General features: G+C 40.4%; 1 protein-coding gene across 4 annotated transcripts in view; it reads left to right on the forward strand.

The window, feature by feature from the left end:
- ncam1b (neural cell adhesion molecule 1b) overlaps positions 1 to 25,979 on the forward strand; it is a 106,549-nt gene that overhangs the window by 46,754 nt on the left and 33,816 nt on the right. For all 4 annotated transcript variants that reach the window (XM_080732403.1, XM_080732400.1, XM_080732401.1 and 1 more), the window contains exons 2-8: positions 11,596 to 11,670; positions 12,325 to 12,534; positions 14,570 to 14,713; positions 17,374 to 17,511; positions 18,261 to 18,378; positions 21,908 to 22,068; positions 24,932 to 25,074. In XM_080732403.1, coding sequence (XP_080588529.1) covers positions 11,596 to 11,670; positions 12,325 to 12,534; positions 14,570 to 14,713; positions 17,374 to 17,511; positions 18,261 to 18,378; positions 21,908 to 22,068; positions 24,932 to 25,074 — 989 coding nt within the window. The remainder of the gene's footprint in view (positions 1 to 11,595; positions 11,671 to 12,324; positions 12,535 to 14,569; positions 14,714 to 17,373; positions 17,512 to 18,260; positions 18,379 to 21,907; positions 22,069 to 24,931; positions 25,075 to 25,979) is intronic.

The raw sequence follows: 25,979 nt of genomic DNA on the forward strand, positions 1-25,979 counted from the left end.
AAGACTCCCTAATCGGGAGATAAGCGACCGTTGGTCGCTTATCTCCACAAATATCACAACCTCCACCTCTCACGTCATACGGGCAGCCATAGTTACACCTGGAATGTTGAATCTCCATATATGGAGATAACCTACGCATCACACAAAGTCTGACCTCACCAGCCCATACTTGGGCATGGACGACTTATATCTCCATATACGGAGATGGCCATATATGGAGATACGATGACATCACATCACAGAGTCCACAGCTGATGATGTGGCGTGATGTCATACAATACACAAACAAGCCCTATATAAAGGGGCAATTCTCACCAGGGAAGAGAGCATTCCTCGACTCAGACCTTATCGCCAGGATCAACTAAGCTTATAGCTTATCACATCCAACCATCTTAAGATACTCAGCTAGTGGGGAATGCTCTCTTCCCTGGTGAGAATTGCCCCTTTATATAGGGCTTGTTTGTGTATTGTATGACATCACGCCACATCATCAGCTGTGGACTCTGTGATGTCATCGTATCTCCATATATGGCCATCTCCGTATATGGAGATATAAGTCGTCCATGCCCAAGTATGGGCTGGTGAGGTCAGACTTTGTGTGATGCGTAGGTTATCTCCATATATGGAGATTCAACATTCCAGGTGTAACTATGGCTGCCCGTATGACGTGAGAGGTGGAGGTTGTGGATTGGCAGGCAAGGAGTGTGTGTGCAAAGTTTGGCATGTCTTGGGGCAACGGTGGCGGAGATATGAGTTGGGGAAAAGTGTGACATGACGGACAGACTGACAGACAGCCGGTGGAGGTTTTGGTAGTAAATGCGACCTACGGTCGCAAATAAAAGACCACAATCAAAATTCAGACAAAACAAAAAGGCATACAATATACAAAAAGAAAACACATAACTAGATTTTCTGCCATGTTTTGCATCTGTCTCCTTTCAGTACTGAAACAGTAATGCCTTATTTATAACACCAACATTACTGACAAGACCATATCATTGGTCTGGAATGTGTACCCCGTTGACTACTACAGCTGCATTTAATTCCTAAAGCATAACATGGTTAAACTTTGGAAGGCATATAGCCAATTGAACCACAATGGAATCTGAAAAATCGGAATGATACATGTTCATAACGTGGCTCCAGAGATAACGTGCATATTTGGCAATTTGTGGTAGTTTTGGATACAATCTTTAGGAGTGGCAGCAAAAAGCAGACCAGCACTGACAGTCTCAGTCATGTGAACGTAGCGCAGTATGAACACGCAGTATGTAGTACTTGTTTAGTGGATTAATTGAAGTTTACCGGACAGCATGAGTTCAACTGACTGTCTAGTCCAGTGGTTCTCAAAGTGGATTCCAGGGACTCTGTGGGTTCCTTTAGGGGGGGTCTAAATTGACCCATAGAAGTCTGTATCTATGACAGTGTACAAATGGAACCAAATGAATTTGGTTCCAATGAACCCGAAAGTGGAACCTTAAAATGGAACCAAATGAACCCTAAATGTGTACACTGTAAGAGTTAAGGGGAGACTTTGAAATTTGAAAGTTTGAGAAACACTGGTCTACTCTATAACTTGCATGACCTGTGACAGTCAGGCTTGTCAGACGGAATACATTGAACCCTGACAAAGCCCTCCCTATACTTCATTTGTGTTGCGCGTGGCAGGATGAATAGATAATGAGCATAATCCCACAACACATCGAGTGAGGCAAGTCATGGTGGGTGGGTGCTCTAATCCAGATTCCCAGTAGGGCAGGTTGCAGCACCTGAGGGGTTGCTCTGAGGTAATCACAGAGGCGAGAGGAAAAAGAGGCCAATGTCTGCATAAATTGACCTTCTCAAGCACACACAGTAAAATCCTCAGTGTTTATTTAACTCTGAAGGTGTCCAAATGAAAAAAAGATTTATTTGTAATTTTCAGCACTTTCTTCACTGTACTCCAGCATGGAAATTAAAATGGCAGCTAAAGCACCATAGGCTGTACTGTAGTGTAGGCTAAGTATTGTACCAGCATCTGAAATACTCTGGCCGAAGGGCATCACAGTACCAAAAATACTTATTCAACAAATACTACGCTCTTTCACATAATACACATCTCACAAGTCATAGTGTAATCTCAGGGACACCTCACAAAAGATTTAGTCTACACTCGTTTTAGTTACTGAACAAGGTAAAGAGAAGCTTAATGGAATCTGTATTTCACTTGATCCAATAGGCAATGTTTATTGACTATTGGATCAATAGTGTAGTGTGCGTGTGTGCGAAATAACTTGCCTTTAGAAACAACATTCACCAGATCGGTCCGTACCACAATCTCGCCTATACTTCACTGTGTTGTGAATTGTGCATGGTACAGTAGCTGCGTAAAGGCAGATATAAAGATTTCGTTTCTGTGTGTAGTTAGAGAGTTATGAATTATTGAGACAGCCAGCTGTCACCCAAAGTCATACGATCAAGCTGGAATCAAAATGTGTCAGTCCCCTCAGCTAAATGTTAGCCCACATCACTAATGAACTGTCAGTGATGGAACCACATCTGATTGGGTTTCTCTGTTTCATTAAAATGTGCCATGCAGAACACTCCTCGGCCAGTACTTTGTACTGTACAGTAACCTGTGACTGCCAGCTTGTATAATTGGATGGAGTATGCAGCTGTTCACTGTGTATCTGCCGTCCACACCATCAAACATATAATTTTCGGAATGTCTGAGTGAGTGTCTGTCTGTCTGTCTGAGTGTCTGTCTGTCACAGCGTTTCTCCTCAGTGGCTGGAGCAATTGATCTGAAATCGCATCACCATAAGCATATGAACACACCTGACATAACTGTGAAGCCCGTTTGTCACTTTCACAAATCATATGCTGTATATTAGCATTTTTTATGGTGTACCTATATCTATTCTGCATCTAGCTTGAGGCATATCTATTCTGCATCTAGCATGAGGCAACATGTTTAACCAGCTCTGTGTGTGTGTGTGTGTGTGTGTGTGTGTGTGTGTGTGTGTGTGTGTGTGTGTGTGTGTGTGTGTGTGTGTGTGTGTGTGCAGGCGGGCGGGGGGGGGGGGGGGGGGGGGGGTCGGTTGTCTGGCCCTGTTACAGATTTTGTCCAAAAATCATGCAGATCGGTACACAGTATCTCTGTAGCCATTAAACGAAACGGGTATTTCTTACATTGATGCTCCTACATATTATCATGCAAGCACCAGTTAAAGTTACTTTCCATCCCTCATATACTGAAAAATTCACTTTGTTGGGAAAATGAAAAAGAAAAATGTGTGTTCAACACCAAAACCTCCTATATCTACTATTTCTAGGTAAAAACCTCCTACTGTATCTGCATGTTGTAGTCGACAACATGCAGATAGGAGGTTTTTACCTAGAATTAGGCTTACAAACTATTTTTTTTTAAATGAAATAACGCTTTTTATGGCAGATTCTGGTCTGCAATTAATAAGAGATTCATGACAATGACACGTTCACATCTAAGCAGCAATGACAACCTCTATCCACAAGTTCAAAATGTTCACATACATGCAGAAAAACGTTGTTTTTGTTTTTGTTTTTTTGTTAAATACAGCACTTGATTATGCTCCTTTTGAGATCAAGACATTCTACAGGTCTGTTACAAGTATTACCATTAACATTTTTTTATCAACTCACCCTCTTGGTGTGGTAAAAGTTTCACCATCTGACTCCAATCATTAGCAATCAACAAGGCAATGCAGATAGGAGGTTTTGAGCTTCAACATTTTGCCACTTTACTGAAACTGAACAAAATCGTGGTTCTATTCACATGAAATCTTCAGACATCCCAAGTCTCCCAGATGTTGCGGGAGTCTCCCGGAAATCAGCGTCTCCTCCCGGACACCCGCGAGTGGCACCGAACCTCCCGGAAATCCCGGCCGCTCCCGCAAATGCTAGCCATATCTGCCTGGATCCGGTCTAGAACCGGATCTGCGACCCGCGATGCAAATAAATGCGTTCTCATTCGTCGTCAAACTGTCTGCAGGCAGGCTGTCCTGTGTGTCTACTGTGTGATAGTGACAGAACTTTCTCCCAAATAGGTAAGAAATACATCATGCTATAAATTAACCCGATTATTATTAAGCCTAAAATGGTTCGGCCGCCGTGCAGAACCGTTTTTAACAGTTTTTAACCATTTTTAACCGTAGAAAAATGAGTAAAATCCGTGAAAAAAAAAACGATATTGCGCGAGAACGGGTGCACGCGCACAGGAGACCTCCCGGAAATGCTGATCTCCAAGTTGGGATGTCTGAATCTTTTACAAAATGAGGGGCAGAATGATCTTGCAGACAGACTGACCATGTGCAGGATAGCCACAAATCATGATATTTGCAGATAGGAGATTTTGCATTTTGGCCATCGTTTTGATGATGGAAAATATCATCCTTTCAATCTATTTATTTATGTATTCAATCATTCATTCATTTGCCACTTCTGTAGCAAAATGATGGAGTGTTCGTGAAGTTAAGTAGCATAAAGAATCAACGAGTCCCTCACACACTAATGGTGACAGCTGTTGCTCTGTTAGTCCTCTCAGCAAAGGTCAGACAGATAATGCTTCACCTGATGGTGTGTTCAAGTTTGAAGCAGCTGGGAACATTTGAATAATACATTTGAACAAATGTGTAAATAGTATTTTCCTTCTAACTACCGTACATATTTTCGAAAACGTTGACATCTCCAGTCAGAAATGATATTTCAACAAATGTCAGGTGTTACTGTTGGGAGTGTTTACTCAAAACTAGGTCATTATGTACTTGAAATGTTTATCTCTCTGTAGGACCCTCAACCAGTGTAGTGTGTGTTTGTGGCTGTGACAATTACCTGCAGCATTATAGCACTTAATAGGAAGCATACCCCACGGTTGGCAACGTTGCTTTTAAAGCTCAGGGATTTGGTTGCCAATTTAAATGTATTACAGAGCACCCACCTTCCAATGCTCTTTAGGATATCTTTATTTATATTTTTGTATAATTGTTTACAACGGGCCAGTGCCATGACCACATCCCCATCCTCTCCCTCAGTCCTAGCCAACAGCAGAGGTTGTCCTCCCTCTGATTGTATACTGTCGTTTTAATACTGCTGTCTCCACCATCGTACCTTCCTGTCAGCTCTTATACTGCAACACAGCTGCAGCTGATACATTTAATAATGGGTGGGTTAGATTTAGATGTGTCACTGTGCTACTAATGACACATACTGTTGACGTGTCCTATAGCGAGCACATTGGCACACCTACATAAATCTAACACACCCGTTAACAATTCTGTTAGCTGCATACATCACGTGTACTGAACGGTACTGAAGGTCAGCTAGACATGTTTTTACCCTTTACAAGAAAACAAATTTCATTCACATTCAATTAAGACCCCTTTTTCTTTTACTATGAAATGGTTAAATGTTATTAGAAATACAAAATGTATTTTATTTTAAAAATACATTAATTTCAATAATTACATTTTATTACATTCTTGTCAAGTGAAAACTGTTTTCTTTGTTAAAAAGAAAAGAGTAGCCTATTTGATCTTCAAATGGTATTTCCTCCCCCCCAAAACTGAAAATGGGTGTCTCTCCTCTTAACCTCGTTCTCCTTTATTTCTTCCCACACACTATTGTGCTGTAACTACAGTACCTAGCTTCGGATGGCCATAAGGGATTACTATTAAGATTATTGCCTATTTCAAAGCCAAGCAATTACTGCTCCACACAGTTGTTCACACTGTAACCTGCTTTAAAATGTGTCTGCTTCCAACTGGACTTTCTGCTTCCAACTGGACTCCAGCTACTGTACATCCAAATAGCTAGCTTGGATTTATCAGACAGGAGTGGTTGGTTAGGGAGCAATTAGCATGCCTTTTCATAACCATATATTTAGAGGAGCCCGGCACTGTCAAACAGATCGGAGAGATCCAATTAGTGTTTGGATTTTACAGCAGTCAAAACTCGGCACACTATTCACACACGTGTGCTTTGTCTCTAAATACCTATTAATGCTTTGGAATGATGGAAGTAGCTATGTTTGGTGGAAATAAATATTTGATTGAAGACCCTTTGGGAACCAGGCGTTCTGTCATCAGCCTGTTCACCAGAGTTGGATATGTAAATGACGTTGCATTGTTAGTTTAACAGATGAAAATCCTTGTTGTATTGTAATGAGGCCATAATGAGAATCGTGTTTGTGACAGTTTTGACAATCTGGTTTACTCTCAGGCAGCGTTTTATTTTGTTTGTGTTCCAAGATACTACTAACTATCTAGCCGGCAATAAAGGGAAGCTATGGGATTCTTTGACATTGCTGGATTATTAGCCTAAAGTGAACCAGAAGTGTCTTAGACATGGATGTAGTTATTGTAGTGCCCTGTTATTATTTCTCTGAAAATGTGCAATGATCGATCTTTGATGTCTTATCTCTCCAGATGTAAGGAGTAATGGGCCGTTCACTCCAAGCACTATAACTATGACTATAATAATAGATTTAATATCATTCTAACCCATGTGGGTGGCAGAGTTCACACCACAACACAAACAAGACAATGGTGAACTATATAGTTATATAGCCCTCTATAAAATGTATACTTCCAATCCATTCATAAAGTAACAACACTGTGCTTCAGTGTCAAACATGGAAGAAGAAGCAGCCAATCCATTGGTGCTTGTTACGTGTTTGTTGTCTCCACCAGCCGAAGGCTGAGGGAGAGTATGTTTTCCCCTCCGTCCGTCCGACCGTCCGTGCGTCCGTCCGTGCGTACGTCCGTGCGTCCGTGCGTCCTCGCAGTTTGTGAGCGCCTAATCTCAGTCGCTGTTGGCCCGGTCGCTGCCAAAGTGAGCACACACATTCCCTGGAAGCCAATCTAGAACCTCTGCCCTAAATTTTTCAAATGGGCCTTTTCTAGCGCCACCTAGTGGCCGATGTTCGCAAAACACATTTCTGTGCACTACTCTTACAGATTTTGTCCAAAAATCCTACAAATCGGTAGGCAGTATCTCGACAGTCATGTGATCGACACGGATCTGTCCGATTTTGCATATTACATCCTGATTGGCTAAGATTGGCTTCCAAAGTTTGTGGGATCGAGCCGTTTTGAACAAAATGCCTCAAATCACAAACGCAAAGTGCAATTATCATGAAATCGCGCACACACGTTCCCACTAGGCCGAGGAAGAAATGCCACTTATTTTTTTTTTAATCAGCCTCATGGTGGCGCTATAACAGGACGATTTGTGGTTTTACCTATAACTCCACCGATCAGTTTCAAACTTTGTAAGCGCACTCCCTAGAAGCTAAGGATAAACCTTTGCCCTGCCTTTTTCACATAAGCCTTTTATAGCGCCACCTTTGGGCCGACTTATGTAAAACACATTTTTGGATATTACTCCTTGAGATTTTATCCAAAAATCACGCAAATCGGTACACAGTATCTCTATAGTCATGTGATCAAGTCCGATCCGTATGATATTTCATATGCCATCCTGAGTGGCTAATATTAGTTTCCAAAGTTTGCAGGATTGCACCACCAGGACGCACAGTCTGGTGGAGACCTGTGCTCGGAAGAGCACTGCTTCTAGTTCCATATGCGTTAGTGTTAGGCTATAGTACAGTAGCCATAATAAGCGTCATCAAGTCCCCCAGCAAAGTAGGTGGCTATGAACACGGAAGTAGGGCACTTGGTGTATGTTATGACATGTGTCTGACATCTGTACTTGACAGTATGAGTAAAAGCCCTTGTTTGTTGTCTACTTTGTTGTCAACATAACAATCTTTTATGATAAAGATTTGATCACTTCTGAATCACTGCTCTGTGCATGTGTCAAATACAAGCCAATATGACTAAATTAGTTGATGAGTCTCATAAACCACTAAAAGCACATGCAGTACTGTGCTTTCAACACAACAATGCTCATGAAATTAAACATTTTTTTTAGCTGAATGTGCACAATAACTTTTCCTTCTTCGTTTTTTCCTAAAAGAAATTCAGTGCCACACAATGAAAGAGTTATTCTGTTTGAAGTAGTGTCCATCAAATAACTAGGCTAATACCAGCCAAGCCTGACGTGTCACGTTGTGGATAATTGGAAAATTGCATGCAGGTCTACTTTGATGTTTGATGATGTGTGTCTAGTTTGGCCCGATCAGATTGAAATTGACAGCTGCATGGTGATTCCAGTATGTAAAACTGAGGTGTGTTCTTCTCATCATAATGGACATGACGGAAACAACAGTAGAATGAGAGAGACTATCACTAATCATTTTTATCAGAAATGTGAATGGGAACTGTTTGGCAATTAGCAATTGAGAACTGCAACATCACATGCAGTGCTATTAGTGTTCAGCTTCATGTGCTATGCTGTGCTCTTTTGACCATGTTGCAGTGTGCTGGAATGTTTTGTAATGGAATTCAAAAGTGTGCTACACTGAGCAAATTAGACATATACATTTATACCTCACATAGCTAATCTTTCATGCACTGATGGGTATACTATCTGTTCTGGGATTTAGTACTCTGAGATCAGATAGTGTCAGAGAAGCTAATCTTCATGAACATGGACAGTAATGCTCTGGTCGTGACCCTTTGGTGTATTCATGCAGATACCTTACTGTAGGTCAGAAACATTGTAGACCTAACTGCCAGCACTGTACACAAGGTGAAATAGGCTGATATGTAGGGATGCAACGATGTGACGGTTATGGTTGATAATCGATATATGTGTAATTGTGTATATATATACAGCGGAAAAAGGCATATAATATCCCAATATAAACAGCTTGAATGTTGAATGTAGCATTCTTTATATATATATATATATATATATATATATATATATATATATATATATATATATCTGCAGCCCTCATCATCACAAGGCCTTTTCAGCATCCCATTCAAACATAATTATTATAAAATAAAATATTGGTTAAAACTCATATTATTTTCATAGCAGTTCGATACCGATATAGCATTTTAAGGCCAACATCGGCCGATACCGATATAATGACCCATTAATGGTACATCACTATTGATATGACTTGTGATCTGCCAATAGAGGTCTATTACATAAACTCACTGTACATCTTCCTACCGGTATATCAACAAAGATATAAAGGCAACCTAGAGCTCTGCATAGTTGAGCAGCATGGCTCATCGCCAGGTCACCTCAGTGACCTAAAATAGGACTTGAGATAAGCTTTCAAATGCAACCAATCTATTACAATGAAGTTCAGTTATGAGCTAATGTACAGTACATCAATTGTTTTATTCCATCATTGTACAACAACGTGTTCATTACTCCTTGACCTTGACCACCAAATTCACTCCATATATTGAGTTAGAGATCTATTTGCATTGGTTTTGTTATGATTTGACACGGCTTCATTCACAAACTGCATACAGTAACGTCAAGAGCTAAACATTGTACACAAAAGCATACCTGGTAACATTGCTAGAAAAACTCCTTTTAGTCCTTCGAGCTATATTTTGGAGGCTACTATGTTCAGGCTCATTGTTGGAGAGAGTAACAATTGCACTCCTTTGCGGTATTTGTCACTGTATATTTGATCTAGAGCATAATGAGGTATCGCATATGCATTTATAACCCATTCTAAGTATCAGGAGCAGTGGGGGTGCTACAGGGCAGCGCCTCTGCGAGCATTTAGATGTTAAGTATCTTGCTCAAGGACACCTCGACACATTGTCGGGACCAGGAATCTAACCTGGGACCCTCTGCCTCTCAGGCAGGCTCTCTCTAACCAGTCAGCTATGGCCACCCTATGAGCTATGGTTGGACAGTGGCACGGTGAAGACCAACATCCTTTGTGTGAAGATAGAGAAGTTTAGACATACGGTTAGACTTAAAGCCGCACAATTAATCGCAGGTCATTTAAAATCATCATGTTATGTTTAGCACTTAACTCAACCGTCTTTTTTGGTCAGCTGTGGCACCTTGCTCTATTCTCCTTAGAATTACACAAGGGTTAATAGAATGTCAGCAGAGTGTTATACAGGCTCACAGAGGCAAAATAAAAAAAACACTGTGGACAACCTTTTGTCTGAAGATAAAGTTACAGGGGAGCTCAATGTGCAAAATAGGCATTTAAAATATTATAAAAAAACACATTACACATTTTTTTATGCCTTTATTGATAGGACAGTAGACTGACAGGAAATGTGGAGAGAGATGGGGGAGTGACACGCAGCAAAGTTGTCGAGATCGGGACTCGAACTTGCAACACACTAAAAAGTACAATATTTTTCTCTTGAGATGTAGTGGAGTAGAAGTAAAACTATTGAAAATTGGAAATACTCCTGTCTAGTAAAGAATCCTCAAAATTGTACTTAAGTACAGTATTTTAGTAAATGTACTTAGCTACTTTACACCACCAAGTAGCAGAACGTAATACTCCTACAACATCCCTCCTCCACGACTGCTGTTTTCTTAGACAGACAATGCTGTTTCTCAGCTGCTGAGCAAGCCAGTGCTGTTATCCGTCTCTGTAGCCTATCTCATCGCTGTGGGCACAGTGCTGTTTTTGATCTCCACACAGTGGGCTGCTGAAAGCCACCAGGGTCAGCCATCTATTATTTAATTAGCCTGTTTTTTGCGAATAATAGTCTGATTGGAACTCTTATCTACCACTCTTGCCTCTATCCAACTAAGTCTGGTCTATGTGTGAGCATTAACTCTAGTCTAGAGATATATGTTGGCCACATTAAATACTTTATGTTACAGTAAATGCTTTAAGCACTCTTGAAGACAGGCTTTCGTAATTGGAACTGCTCGTGAAAAAGTAGGTGCTGCAGTCTCAGTGAATTAACTGATGAATGAAGTGTTGTCTTTTACGGTTTTCCATGTTCACAATAAACGCCCCAAATCTCAGCTTGCAGGATACAGCATATACCGGTAGGCACCAACCTGCTCGTCAGGAGCAGTTATTGGTGTCTTGCTAAAGGACAGTTTGACGCTAACCCAGGGGGAGCCACATATCAAACCGGGAACCTTTCAATTCTCCCAAGCATTCGCTCTACTTCGCTCTATTCGCTTCTAAAACATTTTCATGTCAAGGCCCCCCAAAATTGATACGTATCAGGCCACAGACCATGGATTTTGTGCCAGGGAAGATTCTTGCTGTTAGATGAGATTCAGTATATACTGTAGATGGGGAGATACAGTGAGTGTACAGAGTGAAATATAGTGTGATTATAATAGTCATTCTCTCATTGAGTTAACTTCTGGCTGGTGAGATAATAGTGTAATTAAACTGTTACTCATTTAGCTGGGGACCCTCTTCAACCCCCTCAAGGACCCCTGGGTCCACTTTGAGAGAAGTACAGTATTATCAGTCAGGGTTTGATTTGCTTCGGAGGATGGGGGGAAAGCCTTGCTTGCCTATTTCTTTTAATAGCAGATCTACAAGCTCCCTATAGCATGTGAGCTTGTAGATCAGTTATTTTCTCAATTTGTCGTACGATGAAGTATACAGTATGTGATTAAAATGTTCCCCTCTGTTTTTTGTTTTGTTTTTCTTTTACAAATTGAACCCTTCCTGATTTTGTATTTTACTGTGTCTGTTTTCAGTTTCTTTGGAGGTGGAGATCACACCCAGGCAGGGTGAAATCAGTCTCGGAGAGTCCAAATTCTTCTTGTGTGACGGTAAGCTTACCAACACTAATCTAATCTCACTGTGAGTTTAACCAATCCTTTGTTCATCATTTCCATTAAAACCACAACTCAGGATATTAACCACTTTATACCTGGCATTGAAAGTCTTTAAAGATGAAGTGCCATGATTTTTCCCCCTAAAACATGATTATCAGGTATTATGATTATACTAGAAGGAAGATGTTTTGCAAAAAAGTGTACAGAAAGAGTTAAACTATGTGGCCACACCCACCAGTTCATTAAGTATGCCTGGTTGTCATGGTGGGTGGTGACCCAGCTGAAGTTAGCCACACCCACAGTGTTGGGTGAATGGTAAAGGGGGAGGGGATGATTATATGATGGCATTTTATCTGTGTTTTTGGATCGGCACCTTTGACCCACAAGGTGTCAGCCTCCAGGAAGAAACCCAAATACAAAGGGAATACATAATAGCTCATAACAACCACACCAGGGGGTCTAATGAAGTACTGTCAACCTCCTAAACACATGAAAACTAGAAAAAGTACAAAACTATGGCACCGCGGGGAAAAAATAATAACTGAAAATAGAGAAAATTGCTGATTTACGTCTTAGTTAACCAATGTAACTCAAGTTAACAGTTGCCAGTAAGTGAGTTTACATGTTGCTTTTTTCCTCTGTGCTCAGTTCTTGGTGTCGCTAAACACATAGACTGGTTTGGACCCAGCGGGGACAGGATAGAACCCAACAGGCCAGACATCACCGTGACCCGCAACGATGAGTCCTCTTCCACACTCACACTTTATAAAGCTGGGACTGACAATGCCGGGACATACAAGTGTGTTGCTACAAATGGAGATCAGCAAGCTGAGTCAACGGTCAACGTGAAAATCTACCGTAAGCACCTGTCTATGCATGTTCTTTGAATCTAGTAGTGGTGGAAAAAGTACTAATTTGTTTTTACTTGAGTAAAAGTGTCAATACTGCAATGTAGACGTCTGGAATTCAAAATGCACTTGAGCAACAGTACAAAAGTATTGGTATCAAGTATCAAAAGTAGAAACTAATCATTAAGCAGAATGTCCCATTTCACGAGTTTCACAAGTTTTCAAATGTATAAAATGTATTAAAATCTTTTGAAAGTAGCAGATACAAGCTCACAATGCATCGCATTCGCAATGCATTGTGAGCTTGTAGATCGGCTATATATGGCTGAAATGTATACAAAAGTGGAAAAAATACCTAAAGATTGTTTAAGTACAGTACTTCAGTACTTAGTTACTTTACACCACTGTTATCCAGTAAGTGAGTGTTCTAAGCACCTGCAATGCACTCATATATTTATTTTGGGTGCTAACGATTTCTTAAAATGGAAGTTCCAGCCATCAAAGTTAGCGTATAGAGAAACAAATCCTTTGTTTTGAAGGCATACAGCTGTATTTTATTGACCGCTCAAGGGTAACATGCTCTTTCCCTTTCTTTTCAAGTGAAAATGGATTTTATTTTCATCCGTTCAATAAACCCATTGAAGATTGTTAGAGGTCTGCTTAATGATCCTGTCTATTGTGCACTCTTTTTGAGTAATGGCTTTTATTTCCCGTGCATACCAAGCATCAGCACAAGTCAAGTCCATCACACTTTAAATCTTCAGATTTTCTAAACTGAAACTTCCAGTGTTATTTATCTAGAAAGAGATTGTGGCATGCCAATTGAACGGTTCCTCAAGCTAAATAGAAGCTGGAAGTACATTATACCAGTAGTGTGGGCTCCTTATATGTACCATATGAACACATACTGTAGGTTGTGCATATTATTGTTAAAATAGTAATTGATTTATACCGTTTGCTAAAAGAATGACATTTCAGGGGCTGGTTTTGACAGGAAAATTATTTTATCTTGAAAATATAGTGTGGTAAACATTATTCTAAATCAGCTTCAAACGTGATCAATATTAGGGGGTAGAGTAGCTATACACATGAGGTTGTAAATGTTTTAATGTTTAGCTGTTCTGTGACAATATAACTACATTGGCTGCTGAGCACTATTTACTGTACATGCAATGTTTGAATGTCATGTTATTATTATTATCAGTAGCAGTAATATAGCAAATAGTGATATTGGAGGTAGTATTTGTATTGTTATTACTATGGTATTAATCTAGTACTATTCTTTGCAAAGTCCAGTAAACTAAAGCCTGAGTTATACTAAGTTGAACGTGGTTGTCATGCACTGAAAAGTGCCGATCTACAAGCTCACAATGCATCGCATTGCGACACGTTGTGAGCTTATAGATCTGCTATTATCTGTTTGCGTGCGGCAATTACACGCAAGTAAATATAACTCGGGCAAAAGATATAACAAAGCTTTCGTCTCTAAATACAGTAGGCCCACTGACTAGATTAGTTTCACTGATACAGGAGACTCCACTGGAGGTGCATCTTTGTCCAAAGTGCAGTACAGGATGAAATAGATGATGGCCACCACTGATAGTGCCATTCAAAATCTGCAGGTGGCATGGTGTGACCCCCATGGGGCTGTGTGTTAAACAACACCACCAATTCTCACATAGCATCAAAGATTCAATATATTAATGCATTAAGACCTGAAAAATACCTAAACATTTCTTCTCAATCCTAATCGTTTTCAGAAAAACTTATGTTTCTTTATCTGTGGTGCTCAGCGTTTTTAATGTCAAGGTCTTGATTCACCAGAATCCTGGATGGCTTGATTCTAGGCTTAAAAGAATTGGTATAAATATTTTTGTAAAGGTCTATGGGGAAAATGAATGGGAGATTTTTTTCAGTGGCACCAGTAAACCACACCTACTTGCTATGACCTATTGTTACATTAATTATAAAAAAAGAAATCACAGTGGAGTTTTGCTTGAAATATATGAAACCACTGATTTAATGTCTTTCCTGTTACATTGCAGAAAAGATAACCTTCACAAATGCCCCCTCGCCTCAAGAGTTTAACGAAGGGGACAACGCCATCATTGTCTGTGATGTCATCAGTACGCCTCCTCCTACCGTCCTATGGAAACACAAAGGGAAAAAAGTGGAGATGAAAAAGGATGGTAAGAATAAGATCACCATTCAGGATGGCATTAGCAGTATTTCACGTTTATTCGTCACATGTGTCAGCCCCTGTCATTTGTTTTCACTCAGCCATACTAGTTCCCTCTCAGCTGTCAAGTTCTTTGTTCCGCACAGCAGTTCTCTGACAAATGATAAATTATGGCATCTGAATAAGAATATTGAGTTCACTTACTATACAGGTGCAGTTTTCCAAGAGTCTGTGCATCCAAATGTCTAAAGTGTGCTTTTACTGTGGATGGTTTTATAAATGTGGCATCTGTCCAAAGCTGGATATTATAGTCATCATTTCGAAGACATTTTTCAAGGCTGCATAGTTTTGGAGATCTGGCGTCGCTAGGACAGACAACAAAAATGCAGTTTGAAGCTTGTAAATCTTAATCAAACCGACGTGTAATCCATCACACCAGAACATGATCACACTGTGAATACTAGCTATCTTGGAGACAAGATGGGGCATACAGTACAAACATGATACCAACCTTAACTGTAAAATATATTGCAAAGCAAAGCCCACAAAGAAAGAAAGACCAAGAATTGATATAACCACCTTATATACTACATATACTTGGTATACACCAAATCTCTTACCTGAAAATAGCAGATCTACAAGCTCACAATATATATATATTTTTTTTTTATATTGTTTATTGGATTTTCCATTGGTGCATTTGAAATCAAAGATGGTACAGACAAGTAATAGCTTCCTCTCTAGTGTAATCCACCAAATACAAAATTGCAATAAAGGGAATGAATTATCACTCCAAAACACTTAAAGCTATACTATGGAAGTTGCTCAACTACTGGTCAGTAGCGGTATTGCTTTTTTCGTCCGTTTTTCGCCCGGAGTCGCCGCGGACAACCAGAACGGGGTCGCGCAACCACCGCGACCGCCTCCGCCTCGCCAATACGAATCCGTAGAGCCGTCTCCCGTCATTTTTAGACCAGGATTGGGGGAGTAACAGGCAATATTCCTCCACCAACGTAAGCACTGTTGCTGACGGAAGCTACTTCCTGAAGAGACGGCAAGACGCGCTGTGATTGGCCGGTAGTGTATGATCCGCGCTGTGATTGGCCAACGTATATACGACGTATATGGATGATGCAGATGACGCAATTTTGCCGGGAAATCCGGTCCCCGGCGAGGATCATAGAAAACATATTTACAGAAGGCTTTAGGGGCTGAAATTAACGGAGTTGGGGTTCTAAAACTTTAGCGATTTAATAGTTAGGACAATTCTAAGATTAGTTTTATTGGAAAAGTTACATTGTATGGCTTTAAAACATACGGAGAATACATGATCAATAAAGCATATGACTTGGATCTCATTGCCATAGCGAGGGTAGGGAAAGCTAAATCTATGTTTTTGTTGTTGTTTTCTTCTTACAGAGAGTGGGCGGTACTCTCCTGTATGTATCTTTTCCTGTATTGACACACAGCAGACAAAAGCTAAAAGGGAAAAAGTGAAGGGGATGCTGCTGGTGCTGTCAGGATTTCATCCTGGGCTGGTATATAGGCTATATGTGTTTGTGGTGGGAAGCATATCGTCGTTGTCGGGTGAAAACCTTGTATGTCCAAAACCGTTCGTTTTGCATTTTTCATTTTAAAAATGATCTAAACTAGTGAAAACAGCCGATCTACAAGCACACAACGCCTCGCACTGCGAGGCGTTGTGTGCTTGTAGTCCTGCTGTTTTCACTACTTTTGTGCGACAGCCTTTTACGATGAAGCAGGGCTTTACTTTGCGAAAGAACGTACACATTTGAAACTTGGAGATACGAGGTTTCCACCCGACAACGACGATATTCTTCACTAGACCAGGCGTGAAGATATATATCTGTATCTATAATTTAATATAAATAGCATTTCCCTTGCCTGTTAACGTGCTTCTTTTGCAGCCATGCTCCTGAGCTTGCTGTGTGTTGTGTTCTGATGTAAAATATTCATTATATTTTAAATGTGAAAATGGCAGAGTTTAGCTCCCACGTATCCTTCACACTAAACAATAAAATGTAATGTGGAATATTGTTATGGCTGGCTGAAAAATAATAACTCACAACCCTTGAGTGGTTTATAATAGTATTTTTGAATTACTGCAGTACATGATTAAAATTGGTTCACTATTCATTTCTAACTGAACTAGGTCGTGCTGATTTTCCACTGTTATGGCAATATTTTCTTTTATTCTTTTTTCCTCTTTGTAGAACTGTGCGGAACCACTTTCATGGCATTAATATGATTTGTTTGTAAAGCTCATAAGTCAGTATAATCAGCCAGAAGTGTTAGATGGTGGTATCCCACATTCTTCATTTTCTTGGTTTCTGTTTATTACATACAAATATTGACATAAAGGTGTCCTTGTTAACTAATGCTTTGAGTCCTTCGTAAGCACATTGTCAATATGCTAGAAATGGTGTTGGAGCCAGTGATAATAAAATAATTTGGTCTATTCAGAGATACCAGACAATCCACATAATGATTTGGATCTCACATGCTTCATTGTTGTTAATGGCGATAAAACCCATCTTCATATAATTAACTTGTCACTCAAGAGGTTTACTTAATTGCTTTAAGATATTATCCCTGGGAATGTAACATCCCTAGCTAAATTATATTCACTCACATTCTGATTGCTCTCAGTTCGGTTCAAGATACTGGGTAACAACCACCTTCAGATCCATGGCATCAAGAAGACAGATGAGGGCTTGTATACCTGCGAGGGCCGCCTCATGTCCCGCGGTGAGATCGATCTACGGATTATCAAGGTCATTGTCAATGGTGAGCCCTCCTTTCTCCTCTCTTTACATTTCTGTCATCTTCACTGGAGTCTGCACCTTTGTATGCGGTGCATGTCCTGTGACCCTTTTATGATTATGCCGGACGCAGCGCTTGTGCTCAAACAACTGCTGTTGTCTTAGCTAAGCTGCAAGGTCCATAGAAGCAAGCAGGATCAGTGGGGTGATCATTTATTTACCCTACAACTCCATCCAATGTTGACTTACATGTGTCTCTCTCTCAGGCACGTGCACACATAGACATCAAAGGGGGCTTGAGCCCCTGCCCTTTTATCCGTCTGTAAAAAGTGCTCTCTCCAGACCATGAATGCAGGTTTTACTATGGTGAAAGAAGGGCAAATGCCCTCTTTCCATGCCATACCTGAAGGCAGCATTCAAGAGAATTGCCTTTTCTAAACTCTCCTGAACTTGAAAGCAGCATCTTATGTTGAAAGAATTGCCCTCTCTGTGTAGAAATCCATACCGTTACGCCACATCTCCAGTATTGACTTGATAATGCTTAGTTCAGTGTGGTATCAAGCACTGAAAATAGCCGACCTCCAAGCTCGGAGGTCTGCTTGGAGGTCTGCTATTTTCTATATTTCCACCAAAAAGGCCCTTTTAGAAAAGTCAGCCTCTGCCTCTCTAATATTCTCTGCACGTCCCTGCTCTCTCTCTCTCTCTCTCTCTCTCTCTCTCTCTCTCTCTCTCTCTCTCTCTCTCTCTGTGTTTCTATCAATCTGCTTGTGTCAGTGGTCCCAACCATCAGGGTGTGGCAGTCGGAGGTGAATTCCACCGCAGATGTTGGGCAGTCCACCATGTTGACGTGTGCTGTGGATGGCTATCCTGAACCCATGGTGACCTGGCAACAGTAAGCCTCCAGCAGTAACAACCCACACACATTCACACTGACGCGCTCAGGTGTCGCGTCAGGAGCTAGATGTCAGAATCTTGTTTAAGTCAGTGGTATACACTGTATTTTCTGTTATTGTACATTGATCCAGCTTATCCCCGCAGACTTCATCAGACGGTTGCAATGGAAAAGGCAATGTTGACAATGAGAACGACACGTGAATTAATCACAGAGACTGTGATAGCCTCCTGCCCTTGTTAATCTGTCAATAATCCTCGTTGCCTAGTGCAGCTTGTCGCTACAATTGCTCTAACCTTCTTAGAGAACATAAGGAGATATGGGACAGGTGAAACGTGACACTAACTGAGCGCCGTGGATGATGGTGCCAAATGCACTTATCTTCTCTTAATAGATGAGAGGAAGATTTTAAAGCTAAATTACACATACTCTCAGCGTACTGTACTGTATGTTTAAGTACAACTAGACCTTACCCGTACAAAGATATGTGCTCCAAAATATGTGTGGGTTGTGGGGAAAGTTACTGTAACTGGTGCGTGCGTGAGAATATGTGGGAGCATCATAATGTAAGGAGCAGCCCATGGAGGAGTGTATTTATGATTTCCATACCCGTTGGAAGATGACCCGGTGCATGCATGACCCATGCGAGAGAGAGAGAGAGAGAGAGAGAGAGAGAATGTGTGTCTCTTCACTGCAACATTCCTAACTGTGAGAGAGGTGTGTGTGGGGCTATGGGATCCCATGGCCTGGAGGAACAGACCGTAACCCTGACAACAGGCTGAGCTGAACAGGCTGTGCTGTACAGAAGTGGTGAAGAAACGCTAATAAATAGCTTGAATTTGGGAAAAATGAAAATCGGGCTCCGTCAGCGTCTGTATAATGCTAATGGCCAATGCCATGTGAAAATTGGGATCAGTTGCTGAAGAGATAAAGGTGGAAATGCATTGTGACTGACCTACTGACTGACTGACTGACCTCTCTCTCTAATTATATAATGGATGATTGCCTTTGAATTAAATTCAGTTCAATTTTGTGTAAGTGTAAGTATTATGAAGAGACCCGAGCAGAGACCCCACCCTGAGCAAGCAATTTTGCAACAGTGGCAACGAAAAACTCCCGCTTAACTGGAAGAAGGAAGAAGGGCGGCCGACTACCTCGACCGTGTCGGGGAGACAGAAAGAGAGAGAGCAAAGGAGAGAGAGAGAGAAATACAGGCAAATACAAGTAGTAACAGTTATAGTAAATATAATTGTGTAAGATAGTATGTAATTTAATATGGTTTAACAATAATGTTAAACAGTATATAATGGTAGAATAAAAGAATGTTAAGATAATATACAATATAATAATATACAATATAGTGGTATAATATAATATAGTGGCAATCCACAAGTGTGCTCCATGGAGGCCCCTTCCGCAGTCACTGCCAGTCACACTCTTGGTCTGCAGCTGAGGGTCCGTATTGTAATAGAAGTCCATGGAACTGTGGAGTGGGAGACACAAAAAACTCCGGGGAACGGGGTCCCCGGAAGTCAAATTAGTGGCAGGCCTTACTGGGACCCGAGTCTGCACAGTGTTAGTTACAATTGCACTGATGTGACACGAACCCACACAACGAATGAACCCACACCATCAAGGAGTGTGTCTTTGTTTGCTCGGACTGAGATGATATTTCTGGCTAATAAAGCAAATGACAAGCTGTACAACTTCATTTCAAGTTCATGCTAGGTTAATAATATTGCTTGCAGGATGTTTGACTGAATTCGTCATTGCCAGTTGAGCTACAGAACTTCAATAGTGGTGGTGTAAATTGAAAAAGAGAATTAGAATTACCGTACTCTTTTGAAATTTCTGTCTTTCTTTTGTTTCTCATTGAACTCTCATTGAACACCAGAAACATATCATCAACAAATATAAAACATGTAGAAATAGTACAAGGGAAAAAATAAAAAATGACATCTAATCAGTGAATGCCATCTCCTTTCTATGGAGAAGTGAATTTACCTCCCTTTGTCGTCTCCTGAAAGATGGATTTTCAGACCTGTTTTGAAAGAAGACAGTGATCGAAATTTTTCAAGTGATGGCGTCAGGGCACTGAATTTACGACAGCGTATTAGGGCCATGTCGTCACAAAAAAAGCTCTATAGATATAGTCAACCAAATGTAGGCTTCGTAATATGCTACAAGTGTGCAATGTAGGGGAGAGATGCAGGAGCTCTGTCACGGACAGGTGATCTGTTACATTATTATTCAATAAGTATTTGAATCATGGCAAACATTGGCTACTAACAAGTTTATGGGCTTAGATCAAGACATTCTGGCAAACCGTAATGCACAAGGTGATGCTTAGCCTGATTCCATCCAGTTGTTAAATAATTACACAATATCATCATTGCTATACCAACATATATTACACCGACCTGGATTTCCCCACGATAATCAATGGTCTATCAATAAGACAGACAGACAGACAGACAGACAGACAGACAGACAGACAGACAGACAGATAACGTTGCCAAACAGCGAAAAATAGCCGATCTGCAAGCTCACAAAGTGTTGGGTCTACAGCTTGTAGATATTTTCGGTGAGCTTCCCAGTCACAACAAAGTATAAATTCGGCTGGCGCACAGCCATATAATGCTTTGATTAATGTATCAATTTAATTCAAGAGTAGCCTATAGTTCCTTATACTGCTAAATCTGATTGTAATGTATCATTTAATTAAGCCATACATTCCCAAGTGGGTGATTTTTAGGCTACATGATCCAAACAAAGTGATAGGAATGCACCTCCTTAACTATACATTTCTGAGATTATAAAGTCAGAAACTTTGCGAGATTAATGTGGCAAATCTGTGAGTTTATAAATTCCGAAATTTGCAAAGATTTTCTCCGAAATCTCAGATATTATGTCGCAATTCTGTGAGTTTTTGAAGTCAGAAATATCCCACATTTTACGTTAGATTAAAGTTAAAACGTGAAAAAGAGTTAAATGTCTGAAATATGCCCCCCACCCACCAGACTTTCTTTTTCTTTTCTTTTTTCAACGAGATGGCCCTAATACGCCATCATAGAATTACATACAATTATACAAATGTAGCCTATATTGATTATACATTTTCCTCACTACTCTACTCATAGACAATACATATCCTACAATACTTTTTTTGCATCTATGCATCTATGCATGCATCTATACCGTTTTGCCATAAATCACAAGTTTGCATATTCCGTTTGCTACATTGCTTCTTTTATTCCCTTTTTCTTTTTTCATTTAATCAAATCAGAGGTTTCAAAAGGTCAACCTTTTGTATAACTTCAAATTGAACATTTAACAAACAAACTAAACAGTATCTGAGCACAAATAGATTGCATTTGATTGTCTTATTTTTAAACAACAACAACAACAACCTGTTCATACTAACGTGAGCTGATTGATATTTAGAATTTTTCACTGTCAATTACACAGTAAAAGTTGTCATTGCAATTGAAATCATCATAATGTGAGCGTGCTACACTGTCATTCTCAGGAATGGAGTAGTTCTGGAGGCAGGACCGAAGTACAGCTTTAATGAGGATGGCTCCGAGATTACAATAATGGATGTCGCCAAGTTGGATGAAGGAGAATACACCTGCACAGCCAAGAACAAGGCCGGGGAGAGTGAGCAAGAGCTAAGCCTGAGAGTGTTTGGTAAGGACAGATTTTTGTCTTGGCGAAGGTTGGCATACAGAAAATATAGTGCATATTCAAACGTAGTTTTCCAAGTGCGTGGTTGAAGTGTGACAATGTGTAGGTGGGGGAAGAGCTTTCAGTATTTTTATCCCCACACAGGAGATCATGTATTTTCCATGTGAGTTTGTTTCTTGTGTATGTGACTAGTGTCCACAGCTAATCTCACATACTTCTAGGCCATCGCAGTCATATTTCTTGTGGATGCTGACAGCAGGCAAGGCCATATGGGATAATTATCCAATTTTTCAGCTATTAGAGAAAAACAAAGACAGACCAGTTGCTCTCCATGTTGCACAGATGAAACATCCCCTGACCTCATACTCGTATGCTGGTATTGACAAAGTTTGAATCTCTAGACGAGGAGGCAACTTAAAAGAAGGTTTGCTCAAACGTGAAGCATGATTACTTTATTATTGTTGTTTATTGTTCATTGCAGATCCCCATTAGTTCTCACCACAGCAAAGACTTCCTGGGGTTCCAAACATTCACACTTCACAATCCAATTAAAACATAATACAAAGGAATTCTACCATTACATTAGCCTGATCTCAGACTCAGAAAGAGTGCACTCTGAGAGTGGGCGGGGTCTATGGTCTGGAAGCAGGCTACCATTACATAGTTAAAACAAAACTAAACTAAACTAAACAAAACAAAACAACAAAAATGATTTCAATGTTTCGGTCTTCACTCCTTCACACATTCTATAAATGATTACCTAGTATATCACTTTTTGGTTTACAAAAACTACTTTACAGAAAGTGATTTCTATCTTCTATTAATGTCAAGGACCCACCACGGACCCCCATCTCAAAATATTTAGTTCCGGGGACCCCCCAGAAGCAAAGACTTTAGTTCAAAATGTTCGCCTTAAAAGAATAGGTCCCACCCTAATTTACAGTACACTGATATTCAAATATTTACGCAAATAGCAGATCTACAATCCAGGGATGTTAAAAGGTGTCAAAAATTAAATCGATGGGAAAAACATTTTTTTATTCTGCTATCAAACATAAATGTTGCAGAACAATAACTCCTATAAGGTCCTTCTGTAAAATCAACACTTATACAACTTATATTATCTCCCTATTGATTATCGATTATCGATAATCGAATATTCGTTTACATCCCTACTACAAGCTCATAGTGCACCACTCGGTGCCGCCCTATGAGCTTGTATATCTGCTATTTTTGAATAGCCAAAGTATAGAAAATAATGGTCTGACTGTACAACGTGCTGTTTACATATCTGACTAATTCAATCAATCAAAAAAGTTAAGTGACAAGCTCGGAGAACAAGATGACTCAAGGCAGTATCACACAGCAGGTTCTGAAGTCCATTACACATATTGAGAATATACTGGGCACATGGTGTGACCAGAATAGGTATTAGAAATAGAACAGAACAGAAGGAGTAGGAACAACAGGCATCTCGTATCACTCTCGGCACAAACAGTGCAGACACACACAGTCAGTCTACAGTATCTGATAAATGAGTTGATGGCCATGACGTCAAGCATATCAGTCAGTATTATGCTTATGCAGTGATTCAACACATGTATGTTCTGGGTCAAGCAGATAAATGTCAGCCCTATAATCATATAATCATAACATGGCTTTGTTACATTAGTGCCACAATGTAAGCTGTTTGACCTTGGAATACAACTGTCACGTCCACATGTTCTTAAAATGTGTGAATATGTAGAACCTTTAACACTTGAGAGAATCACCCAATGGGTGATCTATTGTGATTGAATGTGGACACACCGCTGCAATTAACAAGTTGTGTATACCGGTATAGCCTACTGTAAACACTTGTCACTGTTGAGGCATGTCTTGTCGACTGAAAGGTCCATCTTCTTTTAAATATAGTCATAATTGTCCCACCAGGCTAGCCAATTACAATGAAAGATTATTATTTATTTTTTTTCTTCAAATGAACACAAGATCAAGCTGTGTTATTTGAGTGTGGGTTGTGTGTGTTCTGAGGCAATATTAAATATGAAATATCCAAGCCCAGTTTTATGCTAGCTTTTAACCTATTGTTTCTATTTGTGGTATTGTGTACATTAGTCCCATTTCACGCCTACTGATCCTGGCATACCAGACTAAATGTTGTCAGGCTGTGTATGCTGGGTTTATTATTTCTCTGGACATGCTGTGTTTATGGCTGTTTAATGTCGTAGCCCGAAGCAGTCAATGATAATTATCCAGAAGCTGTGATGGTAGTTAAATGTTAAAAGGCTTGTGACTCGAATGTGACTTGTTTCGAAATGCTACAAAACCCTGGGCAGGGAAAATCAATTAGTAATGCTCCCCCGCCTTCATCAATTGCTGTCAAGGTGCTCTTGAGCAAGGTATACTGGACCCTCAACTGCTTCAATGGACCTGTACTGTGGCCAATGGTATGAGACAGGTTACACTGAGAAGCTCCCTGAATATCCCTCCATGACTATTATGGGTTGAACATTTTGAGCTAAAGATTTGACCTAATAGCTTGGATGTGCCAAGAGACAGTTTGTTCAAAGGCAGGATGATACTGCAGCTAACTCTCTCTCTCTCTCTCTCTCTCTCTCTCTCTCTCTCTCTCTCTCTCTCTCTCTCTCTCTCACTATCTACTTTATTGATCCCATAGGAATAAGGTTTGTGTCATATTTATTGTTATCACAGCTTTGCCTATGCTGTGCCTGGGAGTACATTTAGTCATGTTGCCTGTCAGGCTTGTGTTCCCCATGCCTCCATTATATCTAAACCCCCCACAAGGCAGCATTTGAATGCATCTCCATGCGGTTTGAGAGACGCCTCTTTTATTTCTGCTCTGCAGTGAAACCGAAGATCACCTACTTGGTAAACCAGAGCACCTCAGAGATGGAGGAGCAGGTAACGCTCACCTGTGAGGCCTCCGGGGACCCCACGCCTACCATCAACTGGAGCAGTGGCGTGCATGTGTTCACTGATGGAGAGCAGGTACGGTCTGGGCAAAAAGTCTGAAGGCGATATGGATATCAGTTAAATGTCTAAACTATACACTCAAAGAGCTATGTTGAGCATGCTGAAATGGGACTTTATTTTTGGTATTCATTACAAACAGCATTATGCACTACAGTTTATTTCCCCTGAAGCCTCAGTGCTTCTCATGTTTATTCAACACATTCTCACTCCAAATTTGTCACATATGGATGCTTGGTTGGGACCCCTTGGTGTATCGTAGTCAACGCGCCGAGTGCAATTTAATTTTTCACACGTGCAGGCCCAGGGTAGTCCTGTGTTGTCACGTGACTGATGATGCAATGCGGATGTTTGTCCTGCGACTGATGAAGGAATGCGGACATGTATAAAAACATTGAAACCAAGTTAAAAACATGTTGAACACATTGCATGATGTGAGGTATGTCACATGGCCTGAGCCATGTGACATGTCTGAGTGAGGCATTAGCCAGGTGCCAGAACCGTAACATTTGCATACCGGTACGGTGGGAATCGGTTATCATCCGCCGTCGTGTCAATTCAAAATATGACGAGTTCAGAGTGAGAATGCGTTGGTTTATTAAGCCCAGTGGTTATTAATAAGTAGTACTGGAGAATACACACAGGTGTGTCAAATATTAACAAAGTGCATGTTCAAAATGAAATGAGAGGCTGAGCATTTACATAACATGCATTTAATTAACCTTGTGTTGATATTATGAACTTTGTCTTCAGGTCCTGCAGCTTGTGTTTGTTGGCAACCTTGTGTTGTCTTACACCGCGGCTTCATGACATTTCAAAATAATCACATTATTTGCTTTGCCTTTGAATTTTGTAATTTGGAAGCCCACCAAAATAACTACAGTTCTTCCGTTAAAGCATGTTTTTTGGCGTTAGATTTTTCC

The sequence above is a fragment of the Nannobrachium achirus genome (genome assembly GCF_963921795.1).
Source record: "Nannobrachium achirus genome assembly, chromosome: 8".
NCBI classification, from domain to species: Eukaryota; Metazoa; Chordata; class Actinopteri; order Myctophiformes; family Myctophidae; genus Nannobrachium; species Nannobrachium achirus.